Source organism: Bombina bombina, chromosome 5 (assembly GCF_027579735.1).
Source record: "Bombina bombina isolate aBomBom1 chromosome 5, aBomBom1.pri, whole genome shotgun sequence".
In the NCBI taxonomy this organism is placed as follows: domain Eukaryota; kingdom Metazoa; phylum Chordata; class Amphibia; order Anura; family Bombinatoridae; genus Bombina; species Bombina bombina.
The window spans coordinates 746,827,281-746,845,460 of NC_069503.1; the positions used below are offsets into that span (position 1 = coordinate 746,827,281).

The window sequence follows — 18,180 nt, forward strand, 5'->3', positions numbered from 1 at the left end:
GCAGTTCATTATATTTGTTGATGAGTGAGGACAGGTAGGGGGGCTGCATTGGTCAGGGTGAGAATTTTTCATTTAATTCTGCAGTGAATGGGGAGCCAGTGAAGGGACTTGCAGAGAGGTGCAGCAGATACAGAGCGTTGGGAGAGGTGGATTAGTCTAGCAGTGGAATTTAGGATGGATTGAAGAGGGGAGAGTCGGGAGAAAGGAAGGCCAGTTAGTAGGTTATTACAGTAGTCAAGTCGGGAAATTACCAGGGAGTGGATTATCTGTTTAGTAGTTTCAGCACTCAGAAACGGACGAGTTTTGGAGATATTGCGTAGGTGGTTGCGACAAGATGAAGAGAACAATTGGATGTGGGGTATGAAGGACAGATTGGAAGTGTAACTCCTGGGCAGCGGACTTGGGGTGATGGGGAGATAGTGGTGTCACCAACAGTGATTAAAAAGTTAAACTGAGGTAGAATTAGAGGGGGGATTAGAAGTAGCTCAGTCTTGGACATGTTGATTTTTAGGTGGTGAGAGGCCATCCAAGAAGAAATGCCAGATAAGCAGAAACTGATGTGAGAAAGGACAGAATGAGAGAGTGCAGGGGTGGATAGCTAGATCAGAGTATCATCGGCATAGAGGTGATAGTTGAAGCCAAAGCTACTGATAAGTTTACCCAGTGAGGAAGTATAAATAGAGAGGAGTAGAGGACCCAGAACAGAGCCTTAAGGTACTTCAACAGACAGAGGCAATGGAGAGGAGGAGTCACCAGCAAAGGAGACAGAAAAGGACCTATTATAGAGATAAGAGTGGATCCAGGAGAGGGCAGTGTCAGAGAGCCAAAGGGAGCTGAGATTCCGTAGGAGAAGAGGATGCTCAACGATGTCAAAGGCAGCAGACAGGTCAAGTAAGATAAGTATAGATTAGTGGCCATTGTTTTTAGCAGAAAGAAGATCGCTAGTATCCTTGGTGAGGGCAGTCTCAGTTGAGTGTTGGGGACTGAAGCCAGATTGCAGGGGGTCAAGCAATGAATTGGAGGATAAGAAGTGGGTTAGGCGATCGAAAACTAGTTTTTCCAGGACTTTTGAAGCTAGTGGAAGCAGTGATATGGAGCGGTAGTTTGCAGGAGAATTGGGGTAGAGGGCGGGATAATCACTGAATTTTGTCAATTGGTTGCCCTATAGCTGTGTGTTATGTGACATTTACTTTGTGCCCGATAGCTACAGCTAAATGTGGGTTATGTGACATATACTTTGTGCCCTATCCTATACTATAGCTACAGCTGAAGGTGTTATGCAACATATACGTTGTACAGTACAGCTACTCCTAAATTTGTGTTCTGTAATGTACACTTTTCGACCCTTTAAGTTAGATCAATGATCATCCAAGGCATCAATAAGCAATTCAGTCACTGTCAGTAAACATACTATACTAATTACTGATGGCAGACTCAGAATCTATAAAACTGGTTGTAGCTAGCCTAATTCAACAAAATAAACTTTATTTTGTTGAATTAGGCTAGCTAAAACCAGCTGTTATGTCACATAAAACACAGCTATACTGCACAAAGTATATGTCACATAGCACACATTTAGGGGAAACTATAGTGCACAAAGTATATGTCACATAACACAGCTATAGGGCACAAAGTATATGTCACATAACACACATTTAGTTGTAACTATAGGATGATCTCTTCAAGAGATTAAATGATTCTCATGAGTCACTCACATACTAATATATTCTGAATCAGAATATATCAGTATGTGAGTAACTCCTAAGAATTCTTAAGAATTATGTTATATATAATTATGTTATAAAATATAGCAAAATAAAAAATGAATTCCTCATTCATCTTTTGGCATTTTTCCACTGACAGAGTGGAAGATGTTTGGAAATTTCAGTTTTAATGATGTGAAATATCATTGATAAGGTTATGTCATATCATCAGTGATGTCATTGAGTATTTCATTTATGATATCATGTGCTATGTTGTCAGTAAAAAAATATATGGGGGCTGCTCAGTATAGTACTTTTGGTTTTTGTCATTTAAAAGTGTAAAAAGGCTGCATTTCTTAGCGATGGTACAACTGAGATGCCATGAAATATTTTATTTTTCCTAGAAGTATTATCAAAGCAGCATGAGATTTGGAAACAAACTGCTGGCAATATTCAAAGAACTTTGTCTACATATATCATTTTAAAAGAAATAAAAATATCAGCCATATTACAAATATCAAATAAACTCATTTTCTTGTTCATCTGATAGTGTCCATATAAAGTAACCCATTGAACTATTCTATATTATTTTCAACAGAGGTTAATTTAATTGTTTTAGACATGAAAATACTTTCTGAGGGTAGAGGCAGCATACAAGAACATATGAGTGTGCTGTGATGACTGCTGATTCAAACATTTTGTTTGAGAGTGAGAAAAAAAGAGCACAATAAAATTACCTTATTTAAACAGCGTGATTAATAGATGTTGAAACGAATATGTTTTTTAGACCCCTGACTTAAACTCACATACATTTGATATATTCATTTTGATAATCTGATTAGGGGTTACATACTGAGCTTGAGCCCCCAGCAATACATTTTAATTAAACAACACACAACCTCACCTGCTGCTCTGTGCCTCTATAGACTTCACTTTATAAGTTATAACGTTAGGGCACAAAGACTCTGGACTTATTCACACTGTCACTGAGTGCTGCCTGCATCACCGTGCCCATCTGGGTCTCGGCTCTCTCTACTGCAGCCTAGCCCTAAACCAGTGGTTCACTTGTTTCCTGGCCAACCAAGAGGATATTTAGCAGCACCGGGTGTGACACATGTCACATGGACATGACACGCGGCATCAGTGTAGTACGGCCGCGTGCCATGTGTACTCAGAGTCAGTCTGACGTCACCATTAGATTGTAGTGTTCGGCTGCTGGCTGGCCGGCCCAGTATGGCAAGGGAAAATGGAATAAATCAATGAATGTGCATGTTGCTGCATATAAATTAAACATAATACATATACATAATAATAAACAATGTTAATTACAATGAAAGATTTATAATTTCTCACAAAATTTTTGGAGCATGGATACTTAAATAATGCTGTTGTGGTGGGCAGGGCTAAATTACCGCAGGATCTAACGTGCATTTACCCGGTATGCTCGCCGTTCAGTCCGGGGCAGTGGAGGCTCCTCTATAGGAGCACTTGAGCACGTGAACCCCCTGACCCCTGGACCCCCTGACCTCTGATGAAAAAAAAAAAGAGTGAGAAATAAAAATAAATAAATACATTTTTAAAACTTTTTTGCTGATAAAATAAAAAAAATCTTGCAGGCTCCTTTGCAGTTTTGAGTAAAAAATATTAAAACTGCAGTTTTTAATTCCTAAGGCTGAAAGTGGAAAGGGCTGTTTTGCCTATACTTCTATCTATCGCACATGCTGTGCAGTGCGATAGATAGAAATATAGGCAAAAGCTCTTTCTACTTTAAAACTGCATTGACTGCAGCGCCACCTACAGGCCAGTCCATAGCCTTCCTAATCACACAGCTCTTAGTGTGCGAGTGAGACCCAACCAGCTGTCACGTGACACTTGCAGACTAAGAACTGTGTGTGTGGGAGGAGCATCTCAGGAAGCAGCGGCAGCAGGAAGAAGATAGTAGCGTGTGCAGGAGTGGACTTACTGCCAGTGCAAGGGGGCCCTGAATCAGAGCAGCTAAGTGGAAACTCTAAAATCTAAATGTGCTGTTTATTTTTATTGTTTTTTGTTTTATTGCTTTTTTAAAAAACATTTTATTTTTTAGGGGGGCAGCGGCATGCAGAATCTGACTGAGTTAGGGAGTAAGTAAGATTGCAATGCCTGTAGTCATTTAGGGCAGGAAATAGGGCTACTGCCTGAACCATGCTGCTTAGGTAGTCACTGAGGGGACGTTCTGCAGGAGACTAAGCTCCGTTACAGCACTGAAGCTGTATATCTGTCAGAATCTCTCACTCACTGTGCGTTTTCAAATCAGATCTTTTCTGCTAGTGCTGTGCTGTGTATTGCAGGCTGTTTATTTGCAAGATAATCTTGCAAATAAACAGCCTGCAATACACAGCACAGCACTAGCAGAAGAGATCTGATTTGAAAACGCACAGTGAGTGAGAGATTCTGACAGATATACAGCTTCAGTGCTGTAACAGAGCTCATTGCAGACACATCTCATTAGCATATTTTGTCTGCCGGGGGTGGGAGTGTGTGCAGTCAACATGTTTTATTGCACTGTCCATCCATTGTCATGCCTCATTTCTCTCGGGACTCGCAACTGCTGCTGCTGGGAACAAGGCACAAACACAAGCTTTTAAAATGCTCGGCATAGCTTTTACATGAGCAGTCAGCAGTGATGTCATCAGGAGATCCCAGCCATGCCACATGTGCATTTATTACTTATTTATTAACAGAAACAGCCTACTATGAACTTCCAGCCACTCTACCTTTTTCCGAGCAACCCCCATAGCCTAGTTTTGAGCTGCCCCTTTACACTGCTGCCACCCCACCTATCTCTCTTAGGCCTAGATTTGGAGTTTTGTCGGTAACGACCCGAAAAACTAACGCCGGCTTTTTTCTGGCCGCACCATAAAAATAACTCTGGTATTGAGAGTCCACATAAAGGCTGTGTTAGGCTCCAAAAAAGGAGCGTAGAGCATTTTTAACGCAGCTTCAACTCTCGATACCATAGTTGCTTACAGACGCGGCCAGTCTCAAAAACGTGCTCGTGCACGATTCCCCCATAGGAAACAATGGGGCTGTTTGAGCTGAAAAAAAACCAAACACCTGCAAAAAAGCCGCGTTCAGCTCCTAATGCAGCCCCATTGTTTGCTATGCGGTAACCCTTCCTACGTCTGCACTTAACACTCTAACATGTACCCCGAGTCTAAACACCCCTAACCTTACACTTATTAACCCCTAATCTTCCGCCCCCGCTATCGCTGACCCCTGCATATTATTATTAACCCCTAATCTGCCGCTCCGTAAACCGCCGCTACTTACATTATCCCTATGTACCCCTAATCTGCTGCCCTAACATCGCCGACCCCTATATTATATTTATTAACCCCTAATCTGCCCCCCACAACGTCGCCTCCACCTGCCTACACTTATTAACCCCTAATCTGCCGACCGGACCTGAGCGCTACTATAATAAAGTTATTAACCCCTAATCCGCCTCACTAACCCTATAATAAATAGTATTAACCCCTAATCTGCCCTCCCTAACATCGCCAACACCTAACTTCAATTATTAACCCCTAATCTGCCGACCGAATCTCGCCGCTATTCTAATAAATGTATTAACCCCTAAAGCTAAGTCTAACCCTAATACTAACACCCCCCTAAATTAAATATAATTTAAATCTAACGAAATTAATTAACTCTTATTAAATAAATTATTCCTATTTAAAGCTAAATACTTACCTGTAAAATAAATCCTAATATAGCTACAATATAAATTATAATTATATTATAGCTATTTTAGGATTTATATTTATTTTACAGGTAACTTTGTATTTATTTTAACCATGTACAATAGCTATTAAATAGTTAAGAACTATTTAATAGCTAAAATAGTTAAAATAATTACAAATTTACCTGTAAAAGAAATCCTAACCTAAGTTACAATTAAACCTAACACTAGACTATCAATAAATTAATTAAATAAACTACCTACAATTATCTACAATTAACCTAACACTACACTATCAATAAATTAATTAAATACAATTGCTACAAATAAATACAATTAAATAAACTAGCTAAAGTACAAAAAATAAAAAAGAACTAAGTTACAAAAAAATAATTTTTTTTTACAAACATAAGAAAAATATTACAACAATTTTAAACTAATTACACCTACTCTAAGCCCCCTAATAAAATAACAAAGCCCCCCAAAATAAAAAAATGCCCTACCCTATTCTAAATTACTAAAGTTCAAAGCTCTTTTACCTTACCAGCCCTGAACAGGGCCCTTTGCGGGGCATGCCCCAAGAAATACAGCTCTTTTGCCTGTAAAAAAAAACATACAATACCCAAGCCCCCCAACATTACAACCCACCACCCACATACCCCTAATCTAACCCAAACCCCCCTTAAATAAACCTAACACTAAGCACCTGAAGATCATCCTACCTTGTCTTCACCTCACCGGGTATCACACCGATCCGTCCAGAAGAGCTCCTCCGATGTCCTGATCCAAGCCCAAGCGGGGGGCTGAAGAGGTCCATGATCCAGCTGAAGTCTTCATCCAAGCGGGGCAGAAGAGGTCTTCCATCCAATTGAAGTCTTCATCCAAGCGGCATCCATCCGGAGCGAAGCGGCAGCATCCTGAAGACCTCCACCGCGGAACATCCATCCTGGCCGACGACTGAACGACGAATGACGGTTCCTTTAAATGACGTCATCCAAGATGGCGTCCCTCGAATTCCGATTGGCTGATAGGATTCTATCAGCCAATCGGAATTAAGGTAGGAATATTCTGATTGGCTGATGGAATCAGCCAATCAGAATCAAGTTCAATCCGATTGGTTGATCCGATCAGCCAATCAGATTGAGCTCGCATTTTATTGGCTGTTCCGATCAGCCAATAGAATGCGAGCTCAATCTGATTGGCTGATCGGATCAGCCAATCGGATTGAACTTGATTCTGATTGGCTGATTCCATCAGCCAATCAGAATATTCCTACCTTAATTCCGATTGGCTGATAGAATCCTATCAGCCAATCGGAATTCGAGGGACGCCATCTTGGATGACGTCATTTAAAGGAACCGTCATTCGTCGTTCAGTCGTCGGCCAGGATGGATGTTCCGCAGTGGAGGTCTTCAGGATGCTGCCGCTTCGCTCCGGATGGATGCCACTTGGATGAAGACTTCAATCGGATGGAAGACCTCTTCTGCCCCGCTTGGATGAAGACTTCAGCCGGATCATGGACCTCTTCAGCCCCCCGCTTGGGCTTGGATCAGGACATCGGAGGAGCTCTTCTGGACGGATCGGTGTGATACCCGGTGAGGTGAAGACAAGGTAGGATGATCTTCAGGGGCTTAGTGTTAGGTTTATTTAAGGGGGGTTTGGGTTAGATTAGGGGTATGTGGGTGGTGGGTTGTAATGTTGGGGGGCTTGGGTATTGTATGTTTTTTTTTACAGGCAAAAGAGCTGTATTTCTTGGGGCATGCCCCGCAAAGGGCCCTATTCAGGGCTGGTAAGGTAAAAGAGCTTTGAACTTTAGTAATTTAGAATAGGGTAGGGCATTTTTTTATTTTGGGGGGCTTTGTTATTTTATTAGGGGGCTTAGAGTAGGTGTAATTAGTTTAAAATTGTTGTAATATTTTTCTTATGTTTGTAAATATTTTTTTATTTTTTGTAACTTAGTTCTTTATTTTTTGTACTTTAGCTAGTTTATTTAATTGTATTTATTTGTAGCAATTGTATTTAATTAATTTATTGATAGTGTAGTGTTAGGTTAATTGTAGATAATTGTAGGTAGTTTATTTAATTAATTTATTGATAGTCTAGTGTTAGGTTTAATTGTAACTTAGGTTAGGATTTCTTTTACAGGTAAATTTGTAATTATTTTAACTATTTTAGCTATTAAATAGTTCTTAACTATTTAATAGCTATTGTACATGGTTAAAATAAATACAAAGTTACCTGTAAAATAAATATAAATCCTAAAATAGCTATAATATAATTATAATTTATATTGTAGCTATATTAGGATTTATTTTACAGGTAAGTATTTAGCTTTAAATAGGAATAATTTATTTAATAAGAGTTAATTAATTTCGTTAGATTTAAATTATATTTAATTTAGGGGGGTGTTAGTATTAGGGTTAGACTTAGCTTTAGGGGTTAATACATTTATTAGAATAGCGGCGAGATTCGGTCGGCAGATTAGGGGTTAATAATTGAAGTTAGGTGTCGGCGATGTTAGGGAGGGCAGATTAGGGGTTAATACTATTTATTATAGGGTTAGTGAGGCGGATTAGGGGTTAATAACTTTATTATAGTAGCGCTCAGGTCCGGTCGGCAGATTAGGGGTTAATAAGTGGAGGCAGGTGGAGGCGACGTTGAGGGGGGCAGATTAGGGGTTAATAAATATAATATAGGGGTCGGCGGTGTTAGGGGCAGCAGATTAGGGGTACATAAGGATAACGTAGGTGGCGGCGCTTTGCGGTCGGCAGATTAGGGGTTAATAAGTGTAGGTAGCTGGCGGCGACGTTGTGGGGGGCAGGTTAGGGGTTAATAAATATAATACAGGGGTTGGCGGTGTTAGGGGCAGCAGATTAGGGGTACATAAGTATAACGTAGGTGGCGGTCGGCAGATTAGGGGTTAAAAAAATTTTTTCGAGTGTCGGCGATGTGGGGGGACCTCGGTTTAGGGGTACATAGGTAGTTTATGGGTGTTAGTGTACTTTAGAGCACAGTAGTTAAGAGCTTTATAAACCGGCGTTAGCCCAGAAAGCTCTTAACTACTGACTTTTTTCCTGCGGCTGGAGTTTTGTCGTTAGATGTCCAACGCTCACTTCAGAAACGACTCTAAATACCGGAGTTATAAAAATCCCATTGAAAAGATAGGATACGCAATTTACGTAAGGGGATCTGCGGTATGGAAAAGTCGCGGCTGGAAAGTGAGCGTTAGACCCTATTTTGAGTGACTCCAAATACCGGCGGTAGCCTAAAACGAGCGTTAGGAGCCTCTAACGCTGGTTTTCACGGCTACCGCCAAACTCCAAATTTAGGCCTTAGTGAATATAGCCTCTTATTGGAATGTTTGTTTTTTTGCTTGCATTTGCCTTTAAAGGGACATTAAACCCAATTTTTCTCTTTCATGATTCAGATAGAGAATACCATTTTAAACAACTTTCTAATTTACTTCTATTATCTAATTAGCTTCATTCTCTTGATATTCTTTCCTAAAAAGCATATCTAGATAGGCTCAGTAGCTTCTGATTGGTGGCTGCACATAGATGCCTCCTGTGATTGGCTCGCCCATGTGCATTGCTATTTCTTTAACAAAGGACATCTAAAGATTGAAGCAAATTAGATAATAGAAGTAAATTGGAATGTTGTTTAAAATTGTATTATCTGTCTGAATTATAAAATAAAACTTTTGGGTTTAATGTCCCTTTCAGGTAACTGGCAGAGTGTGTGTGTGTGTGTGTGTATGTATGTATATATACACACACACTAAAATGGGCGGAGCCATCTGAGGGGCGGGGCTAGTGCTCCCCCATCTTCAAAAGTCACCAGCCGCCACTGGTCCAGGCCTGGAAAGGGGCGTTGAACAATTTTGTGGAGACAGTGGATGATGTCCTTTTGTTCCCTTAACTGCATGGTAACTGGCTTAACATATTTTATTAGCTTACAACTCTTGTTCCAATAGTACAGAGGTTGTGTTTAACGGTACAGCTCACAATCGTGGAGCATTGAGCCATGTACCGGTAGCAGCAAACCAAGCCAGATTTGGTTGTTATTTTGTTGGAGTATGGATCTGTAGTAACTCCCAGGATCTGAGGCAGATGCAGGCAACACCATGAAGTCAAGTGTAACAGGTACTCCTGATATATTTTGGAGTGAGCAGTGGAACTTTTCTACTAGGATCCCTTGTTTATGTTTTGCCGTGCAGCCATTTCTGTGTAACCCAGGAAGTGCTGTATGCACTAAGTAGAGCAAGTGGCTGTTATTTAGATCTATGTAACATCATTGGAAATTTTTAGTCTTCTTTTTTGAGCAGTGCAGCCTTGGTTACACTTTAGGCAGGTAGTAATGTATACATTGGGCTTAAAAAATGTTAAGTCAAAGCTGTTTACATAGGCTTACCATAATTTTTAAAGGTGAAACTGGGACCACCTGATGCGGTGCCGGTGGGGTGTGGTCAGGGGCATGGTCAAGGGACGCGGCGATTACCGGTCCTTTTAAAGTAGTAGATTATATGTGCGTAATGTTTTGTGGATACTCTACCCTTCCTCAGTCAAAAAACAAGTGAATCACACAGTTTAAATAGACCATAACACTACCCCCTAGTGAAAAAGGCACCATTAAATTGTCATGACAACCCATACACAACATTACCAAATAAATCATTCATCTAAATCTCAGATTCTAAATAATGCCAAACTTCAGGCATAATTACCAATTTCATAAAATAGTGACAAGCATATACATCACACAATTTAATTTCTGCAGGGTAATATGTGTTTTATGTGTCTAATTAAGGAACAGAACTGAATACTGATTAGGCATAAATACAATATTGAAAGTAATAAGTCAAAAAGAAACACATAGCTGCTAAAGCTGTTTAAGAGGCTACTCTATACCATAATGCAGGAAGATTACAGCCAAAATGCTATTCTGCATAAAGTAAAGCAAGATCCACGCAAAAATCCTGCCTGTCTGCACTTCCTGGTCATATCCACATGATTCCCCTAAACGTGTATCACCGGTGATGTCATCAGGGGTCAGGGGGGTGTTAAATTCTTAGAGAAATAAACCAAGTAGTACTACAAAATTAAAAAAACCCTATGCTGCTCTCTCAGCCTGTATTACTAAATGTAAACTTTGATGGACACAAACGTTAAGCTAAGCAGCGCTTTATGTAACAAAGTACCAGCATCAAACTATGCTGGAGAGTCACAGTCTAGTCATTTTGAATAATGTGTCCGGGTTTCAGGCGGTATGAAACCCGGACACATGATTTGAAACCCAGAGGTGGCAACCCTACTGGGACAGAATGAACAACCGGGTGGGACACTGGGACAGCACCTCCAAACAGGGACAATCCCAGTAAAAGTGGGACTTCTGGTAAGCCTATGTTTACATTAAAGTGAAAATAACAGGAAGTGCATTATTGTATGCTGGGACTATACTGCTCACTAGCTGATAGGGACAACTCCCACATATATCATACATACAACACTGGTTTCTTTAGCACTAGAAGACACATTAAAAAAAAAATATATATATATATATATATATATATTCTCTTTTAGATGGAAGAGGGGAAATGTTGTGTCACTTTAATTTAAAGGGACAGTTTACTGTAAAAAAAATAATTCCTTAATATGTTTCCAATTACTTGTTATACCAGCTACAGAGTATAAAATGAGAAATTGCTCCTTTAGGTTTATTTCTTTATTTCAAATAGCTGGTTTTGTTCTTTGAAACTAAAGCCCATCAAAATGGATTGAACTTGCAGGGAAATCGCATATCCTTATTTTATCACTTTCTGTACACACACATGCTTATTTATATTATCTAAAATCTCAATACTTATAGAGAACAACTGAAAATTAACTTTATATTTCTTATCTCTTCTACCTCCTACTAGGAGTGTAATTTCATTTGATAGCTATGTTTAGACAGCTTTTCTTTAGCCTAACTTTCAGTATAGGTAGGGATACCTCAGGCAAAATCAGATATTTCAAAATAAAGTAAAAGGAGCTATTTGTAAAAATGTTCATACATTTCAGCAGGTAAAGTGGATCATTGGGAACACATTAAAGGGGTAAATAATTTTGGGTAAACTGTCCCTTTAAGGGAAAACACGTTCAACTGTTATTACAACTCCTAAAAATACATGATATGGCAACATGCTATATATTTCTTGTATTAAACCTAATATTATAAATCCAGTGAGTAATAAGAAAACACTATAATTATTTACCCCAGCTGCAGGACTCTGCCCATCTCTTGTCCAGATGTATGAAGCTATTCCTTGGTCATCAGAAGACTTTGAACCATCCAACGATATGGAGTTGTTAGGGAGCACAAGAACATGAATCCCACTACCATGGGCTTTTGGGGGGCTGTTGTTTTCTAATGCCAAAATAACACAGAATAGAGTGAATATGAAATTAGCAGTTGCTACATTTGTTTTAATATCAAAGCAACTGCCCTTACTGATGGTAACAACATATGATGAAAAAAAAGATCTATCAGTGGATCTATTATGTAGCATGCTACATCACAAATGAATCTCAGAGATACAGGAAAGGGGCTATTTAAAGGTCAGTTATTTTAGAACTGAGACTGAGGCATCTCTTAGAGAAAATGGAACAAGATGGAAGATTGTTTTACCTCTCTTTTGTCTACATTCTTAAGGAATCTAGGGAAGGTAAGATTTACAGCTCCGCAGCAATATTTTTTTTCCTATTCATTTTGATCTGAACAAAGCTTGCAGACTTAATAATTAAAGGGACACTGAACCCAAAATTTTTCTTTCATGATTCAGATAGAGCATGCAATTTTAAGCAACTTTCGAATTTACTCCTATTATCAATTTTTATTTGTTCTCTTGCAATCTTTATATGAAAAAGAAGGCATATAAGCTTTTTTCTTGGTTCAGAACTCTGGACAGCAGTTTTTGATTGGTGGATGAATTTATCCACCAATCAAAAAGGACAACCTAGGTTGTTCACCAAAAATGGGCCGGCATCTAAGCTTACATTCTTGCATTTCAAATAAAGATACCAAGAGAATAAAGAACATTTGATAATAGGCGTAAATTAGAAAGTTGCTTAAAATTTCACGCTCTATCTGAATCACAAAAGAAAAAATTTGGGTACAGTGTCCCTTTAATCATTAACAAAGCATGCCATTTGTAGTTTATACTATTTTATTTACTTATCTGTCGTAATAAGATCACTCATTAAAATAATTACTTGTTTAAACAATGTTAGAAGAAATGATGTCATAAAATATTAGATATTACTTAAATTAATTTCATCTGATCATTCATTTGATTGGAGAATGCTCGCCCGGTTGATAATATAAAATGGGCTAGCAGAATGTAAGGAGTTATATAATGCCTGAGGAAATGGTGTCAGAAGAGCTGTGAAACACGTTGTATGTTTCTAAACTTTTTACTCAGTTTTAATAAAATATAGCTGTAGAAGGTATTTGGGTTTTAAGATTAATTTAAAAAGCGTGTTATTTGAGGAGTTTGATTAGGGGTGACACAGAGAGAACAGAGTGCCCAATATATGATTTGCCCATTGGAAAAGACACTGAAGGGAGAATAACAGGTCAATATGGAGGTGTCTGAAGACTAGCTAGCTTGGAAGCTTTTTTAGATTTATATATATATTGATCAAAAAGTAAACCTAATTCAGCAACCCCCTATTAAGCAAGTCAAATACAAAACCCGGGCACCTCTCCTTTAAGAACAAACCAGTGTATACATCACACTCATAGTAGAGTAAAGCAAAGTAATATTGATTAGGGCAATAAAAACAAATTCAACTGAGCCTATATCAGGGATCCCTAAATAATTGATACCGGTATAAATGTTGCAACTAATAACATATCATAGCCATATAATATGACACAAAGTAACCAGCAATCTGCATGGAATATCACTCAATGTATCCACAAAGAGTTGCAGTTCGTTATAACGATACAGGACTAAGTAAGCCTCTCCTCTTAATGAAAGGGAATTCTCAGTTAAATCACCAGAATACATACACAGACTATCAGTCCCCCTAGAGACCAAGCTCACCGGACCACCAGATCTTTCACAGGGACTCACCAGCTCTGACTTGGTATATTGTATGCAGACCTCTGTTTCTAACCCCTTACGCCAGGACCGGCGTCTTCCAAAGCACACTAGCTCTGTGTGTCCGCCTCCAACCTCTGACATCACTGACAGGGTATTGCTGCTGCTTATTACCAAGACTGGTGTTCCTTAGTCAGCTGAAAATACGTAAAGCAAGTTCTTGCAGTATAAAAAATGCAGTTCAAGTGAAAGTGTCCCTTAAATCAGAGAGAGGAATTGGCTCAGTGAACAAGATGCACACACTATTAGTTACTCATAGAGTGTCTTTCCAGCTTACAGGTACACGTGTTTCACCCCACAGCTGATCGCTCTCAGGGCTTCATCAGACATTACAAGTTGATTTCTGTCTCATCCATTTGCTTTCATTTATACATGCCACGGTGTATTAACTCTTAGTTGCCCTAAATATAGCACCAATTTATTGGCTGTTTAAATGCAACCAAAGTGATTGAGAATGGCAACCCCCAGATCAGGTTATAACTAGAAAATCTTAAACATTATTATCAGTGGAATTCAGCTTATTTACAACACCAAAAATAGGGAAATAAAAATCTTGCAAGTCAAAAACTCTTATCAATATATTAGGGCATACATTATTTATCTATGCACTTATAACCTGCATTAAGTATAAAGCTACTAATTTTTAAATTAGCAGGTGTATTACCCAGTATCGTTATAACGAACTGCAACTCTTTGAGGATACATTGAGTGATATTCCATGCGGAACTTTAGCAGATTGCTGGTTACTTTGTGTCATATTATATGGCTATGATATGTTATTAGTTGCAACATTTATACCGGTATCAATTATTCAGGGATCCCTGATATAGGCTCAGTTGAAATTGTTTTTTATTGCCCTAATAAATATTACTTTGCTTTACTCTACTATGAGTGTGATGTATACACTGGTTTGTTCTTAAAGGAGAGGTGCCCGGGTTTTGTATTTGACTTGCTTAATAGGGGGTTCCTGGATTAGGTTAACTTTTTGTTTTCTTTTTGATCAATTTCATTATTTAAACTTCCTGCTCCAGGAACACCAAAGTTAATTATACATGTGGTGCCCTGTCCCTGCTGCTTATATCCCCATTAGCTGGTTATAGATTAAATACTTGCTAGGTTTACCTTTTCATTGGACCATGGTTAGGGTGGGAGATCAATTTTGGGATACCTCTCCTTAACAGATACAAACAGTGTTAGTGCTTTGAGAATGGCAACCATTAAATAAAAGGAGTGGGAATATGATCTTGCTGAAACTTTTGCTTTGGAAGTATCTAGTAATGCTTTGATTGAGAAAGGGAAAAATAATATTTCAAGACTACAAAACACATAAGCAAAATCTTATCAAACAACTTAAACTTATATGTGGAATAAGTAGTTTGAAGAGATACTTAGACAATAAAATGGTACCAAGAGGACTGAGACTAAGGAAAAAAAACTTATTAATTTGAATAATCCTATGGCCTCTAGTTATCAACGTGTCTACTTACCTGCCTTCGCCAGCCCAACACGCCCGCCTAAGCTCACCTACCATCGCCGCCGCGGACCTGAATAAGCTCGCCAAAGTTATCAAAAAAGCTGTCAAAAAGCCGCGCACCAAGTACGGGACGATGAGCAGCGGACTGTGATAGTTATCACTCATCCGATCTCGCTGCTCTTCGGCTTTTTCCCAGCTTTATTGATACCCCTGTCACTAAGCACCCACACTAAACTACACTGTTCTACCCCCTAAACCGCCGCTCCCGGAGCCCACCGGCACTCTATTAACCCTTCTCCTGCCGATCCCGTACCCCGCCGCAACTAAATAAATTGTTTAACCCCTAAACCGCCGCTCCCGGACCCCGCCGCAACCTATATTAAACTTATTAACCCCTAATCTGCCCCCCTTACACCGTCGCCACCTATAATAAATCTATTAACCCCTATCCTGCCCCCCTATACCGCCGCAACCTATAATAAAATTATTAACCCCTAAACCTAAGTCTAACCCTAACACCCCCCTAACTTAAATATTAATTAAATAAATCTAAATAAATATTACTCTTATTAACTAAATGAATCCTATTTAAAACTAAATACTTACCTATAAAATAAACCCTAATATAGCTACAATATAACTAATAATTATATTGTAGCTATTTTAGGATTTATTTTTATTTTACAGGCAAATTTCAATTTATTTTAACTAGGCACAATAGCTATTAAATAGTTATTAACTATTTAATATCTACCTAGTTAAAATAAAGATAAATTTACCTGTAAAATAAAAACTAACCTAAGTTACAATTACACCTAACACTACACTATAATTAAATAAATTATTCCTATTTAAAACTAAATACTTACCTGTAAAATAAACCCTAAGGCCTAGATTTGGAGTTTGGCGGTAGCCGTGAAAACCAGGGCTCATAACGCTGGTTTTAGGCTACCTCCGGTATTTGGAGTCAGTCAAAAAAGGGTCTAACGCTCACTTTTCAGCCGCAACTTTTCCATACCGCAGATCCCTTACGTAAATTGCGTATCCTATCTTTTCAATTTGATCTTTCTAACTCCGGTATTTAGAGTCGTGTCTGAAGTGAGCGTTAGAATTCTAACGACAAAACTCCAGTAGCAGAAAAAAGTTAGTAGTTAAGAGCTTTTTGGGCTAACGCCGGTTCATAAAGCTCTTAACTACTGTACTCTAAAGTACACTAACACCCATAAACTACCTATGTACCCCTAAACCGAGGTCCCCCCACATCGCCGCCACTCGATTAAATTTTTTTAACCCCTAATCTGCCGACTGCCACCTACGTTATACTTATGTACCCCTAATCTGCTGCCCCTAACACCGCCGACCCCTATATTATATTTATTAACCCCTAACCTGCCCCCCACAACGTCGCAGCCAGCTACCTACAATAATTAACCCCTAATCTGCCGACCGCAAAGCGCCGCCACCTACATTATAGCTATGTACCCCTAATCTGCTGCCCCTAACACCGCCGACCCCTATATTATATTTATTAACCCCTAATCTGCCCCCCTCAACGTCGCCTCCACCTGCCTACACTTATTAACCCCTAATCTGCCGAGCGGACTGCACCGCTACTATAATAAAGTTATTAACCCCTAATCCGCCTCACTAACCCTATAATAAATAGTATTAACCCCTAATCTGCCCTCCCTAACATCGCCGAAACCTAACTTCAATTATTAACCCCTAATCTGCCGACCGGACCTCACCGCTATTCTAATAAATGGATTAACCCCTAAAGCTAAGTCTAACCCTAACACTAACACCCCCCTAAATTAAATATAATTTTAATCTAATGAAATAAAACATAATTTATGTAAGAACTTACCTGATAAATTCATTTCTTTCATATTAGCAAGAGTCCATGAGCTAGTGACGTATGGGATATACATTCCTACCAGGAGGGGCAAAGTTTCCCAAACCTCAAAATGCCTATAAATACACCCCTCACCACACCCACAATTCAGTTTAACGAATAGCCAAGAAGTGGGGTGATAAAAAAGTGCGAAAGCATATAAAATAAGGAATTGAATAATTGTGCTTTATACAAAATCATAACCACCACAAAAAAAGGGCGGGCCTCATGGACTCTTGCTAATATGAAAGAAATGAATTTATCAGGTAAGTTCTTACATAAATTATGTTTTCTTTCATGTAATTAGCAAGAGTCCATGAGCTAGTGACGTATGGGATAATGATTACCCAAGATGTGGATCTTTCCACACAAGAGTCACTAGAGAGGGAGGGATAAAATAAAGACAGCCAATTCCTGCTGAAAATAATCCACACCCAAAATAAAGTTTAATGAAAAACATAAGCAGAAAATTCAAACTGAAACCGCTGCCTGAAGTACTTTTCTACCAAAAACTGCTTCAGAAGAAGAAAATACATCAAAATGGTAGAATTTGGTAAAAGTATGCAAAGAGGACCAAGTTGCCGCTTTGCAAATCTGATCAACCGAAGCTTCATTCCTAAACGCCCAGGAAGTAGAAACTGACCTAGTAGAATGAGCTGTAATCCTCTGAGGCGGAGTTTTACCCGACTCAACATAGGCAAGATGAATTAAAGATTTCAACCAAGATGCCAAAGAAACGGCAGAAGCTTTCTGGCCTTTTCTAGAACCGGAAAAGATAACAAATAGACTAGAAGTCTTTCGGAAAGACTTAGTAGCTTCAACATAATATTTCAAAGCTCTAACAACATCCAAAGAATGCAACGATTTCTCCTTAGAATTCTTAGGATTAGGACATAATGAAGGAACCACAATTTCTCTACTAATGTTGTTGGAATTCACAACTTTAGGTAAAAATTCAAAAGAAGTTCGCAACACCGCCTTATCCTGATGAAAAATCAGAAAAGGAGACTCACAAGAAAGAGCAGATAATTCAGCAACTCTTCTGGCAGAAGAGATGGCCAAAAGGAACAAAACTTTCCAAGAAAGCAATTTAATGTCCAATGAATGCATAGGCTCAAACGGAGGAGCTTGAAGAGCTCCCAGAACCAAATTCAAACTCCAAGGAGGAGAAATTGACTTAATGACAGGTTTTATACGAACCAAAGCTTGTACAAAACAACGAATATCAGGAAGAATAGCAATCTT

At 38.9% G+C, this 18,180-nt stretch overlaps 1 protein-coding gene across 1 annotated transcript in view; it reads right to left on the reverse strand.

Moving 5' to 3' along the window:
- The window catches only part of KIAA0319 (KIAA0319 ortholog), a 364,526-nt gene that overhangs the window by 210,178 nt on the left and 136,168 nt on the right, over nt 1-18,180 (reverse strand). The window contains exon 12 of the mRNA XM_053714803.1: nt 11,678-11,829. Coding sequence (XP_053570778.1) covers nt 11,678-11,829 — 152 coding nt within the window. The remainder of the gene's footprint in view (nt 1-11,677; nt 11,830-18,180) is intronic.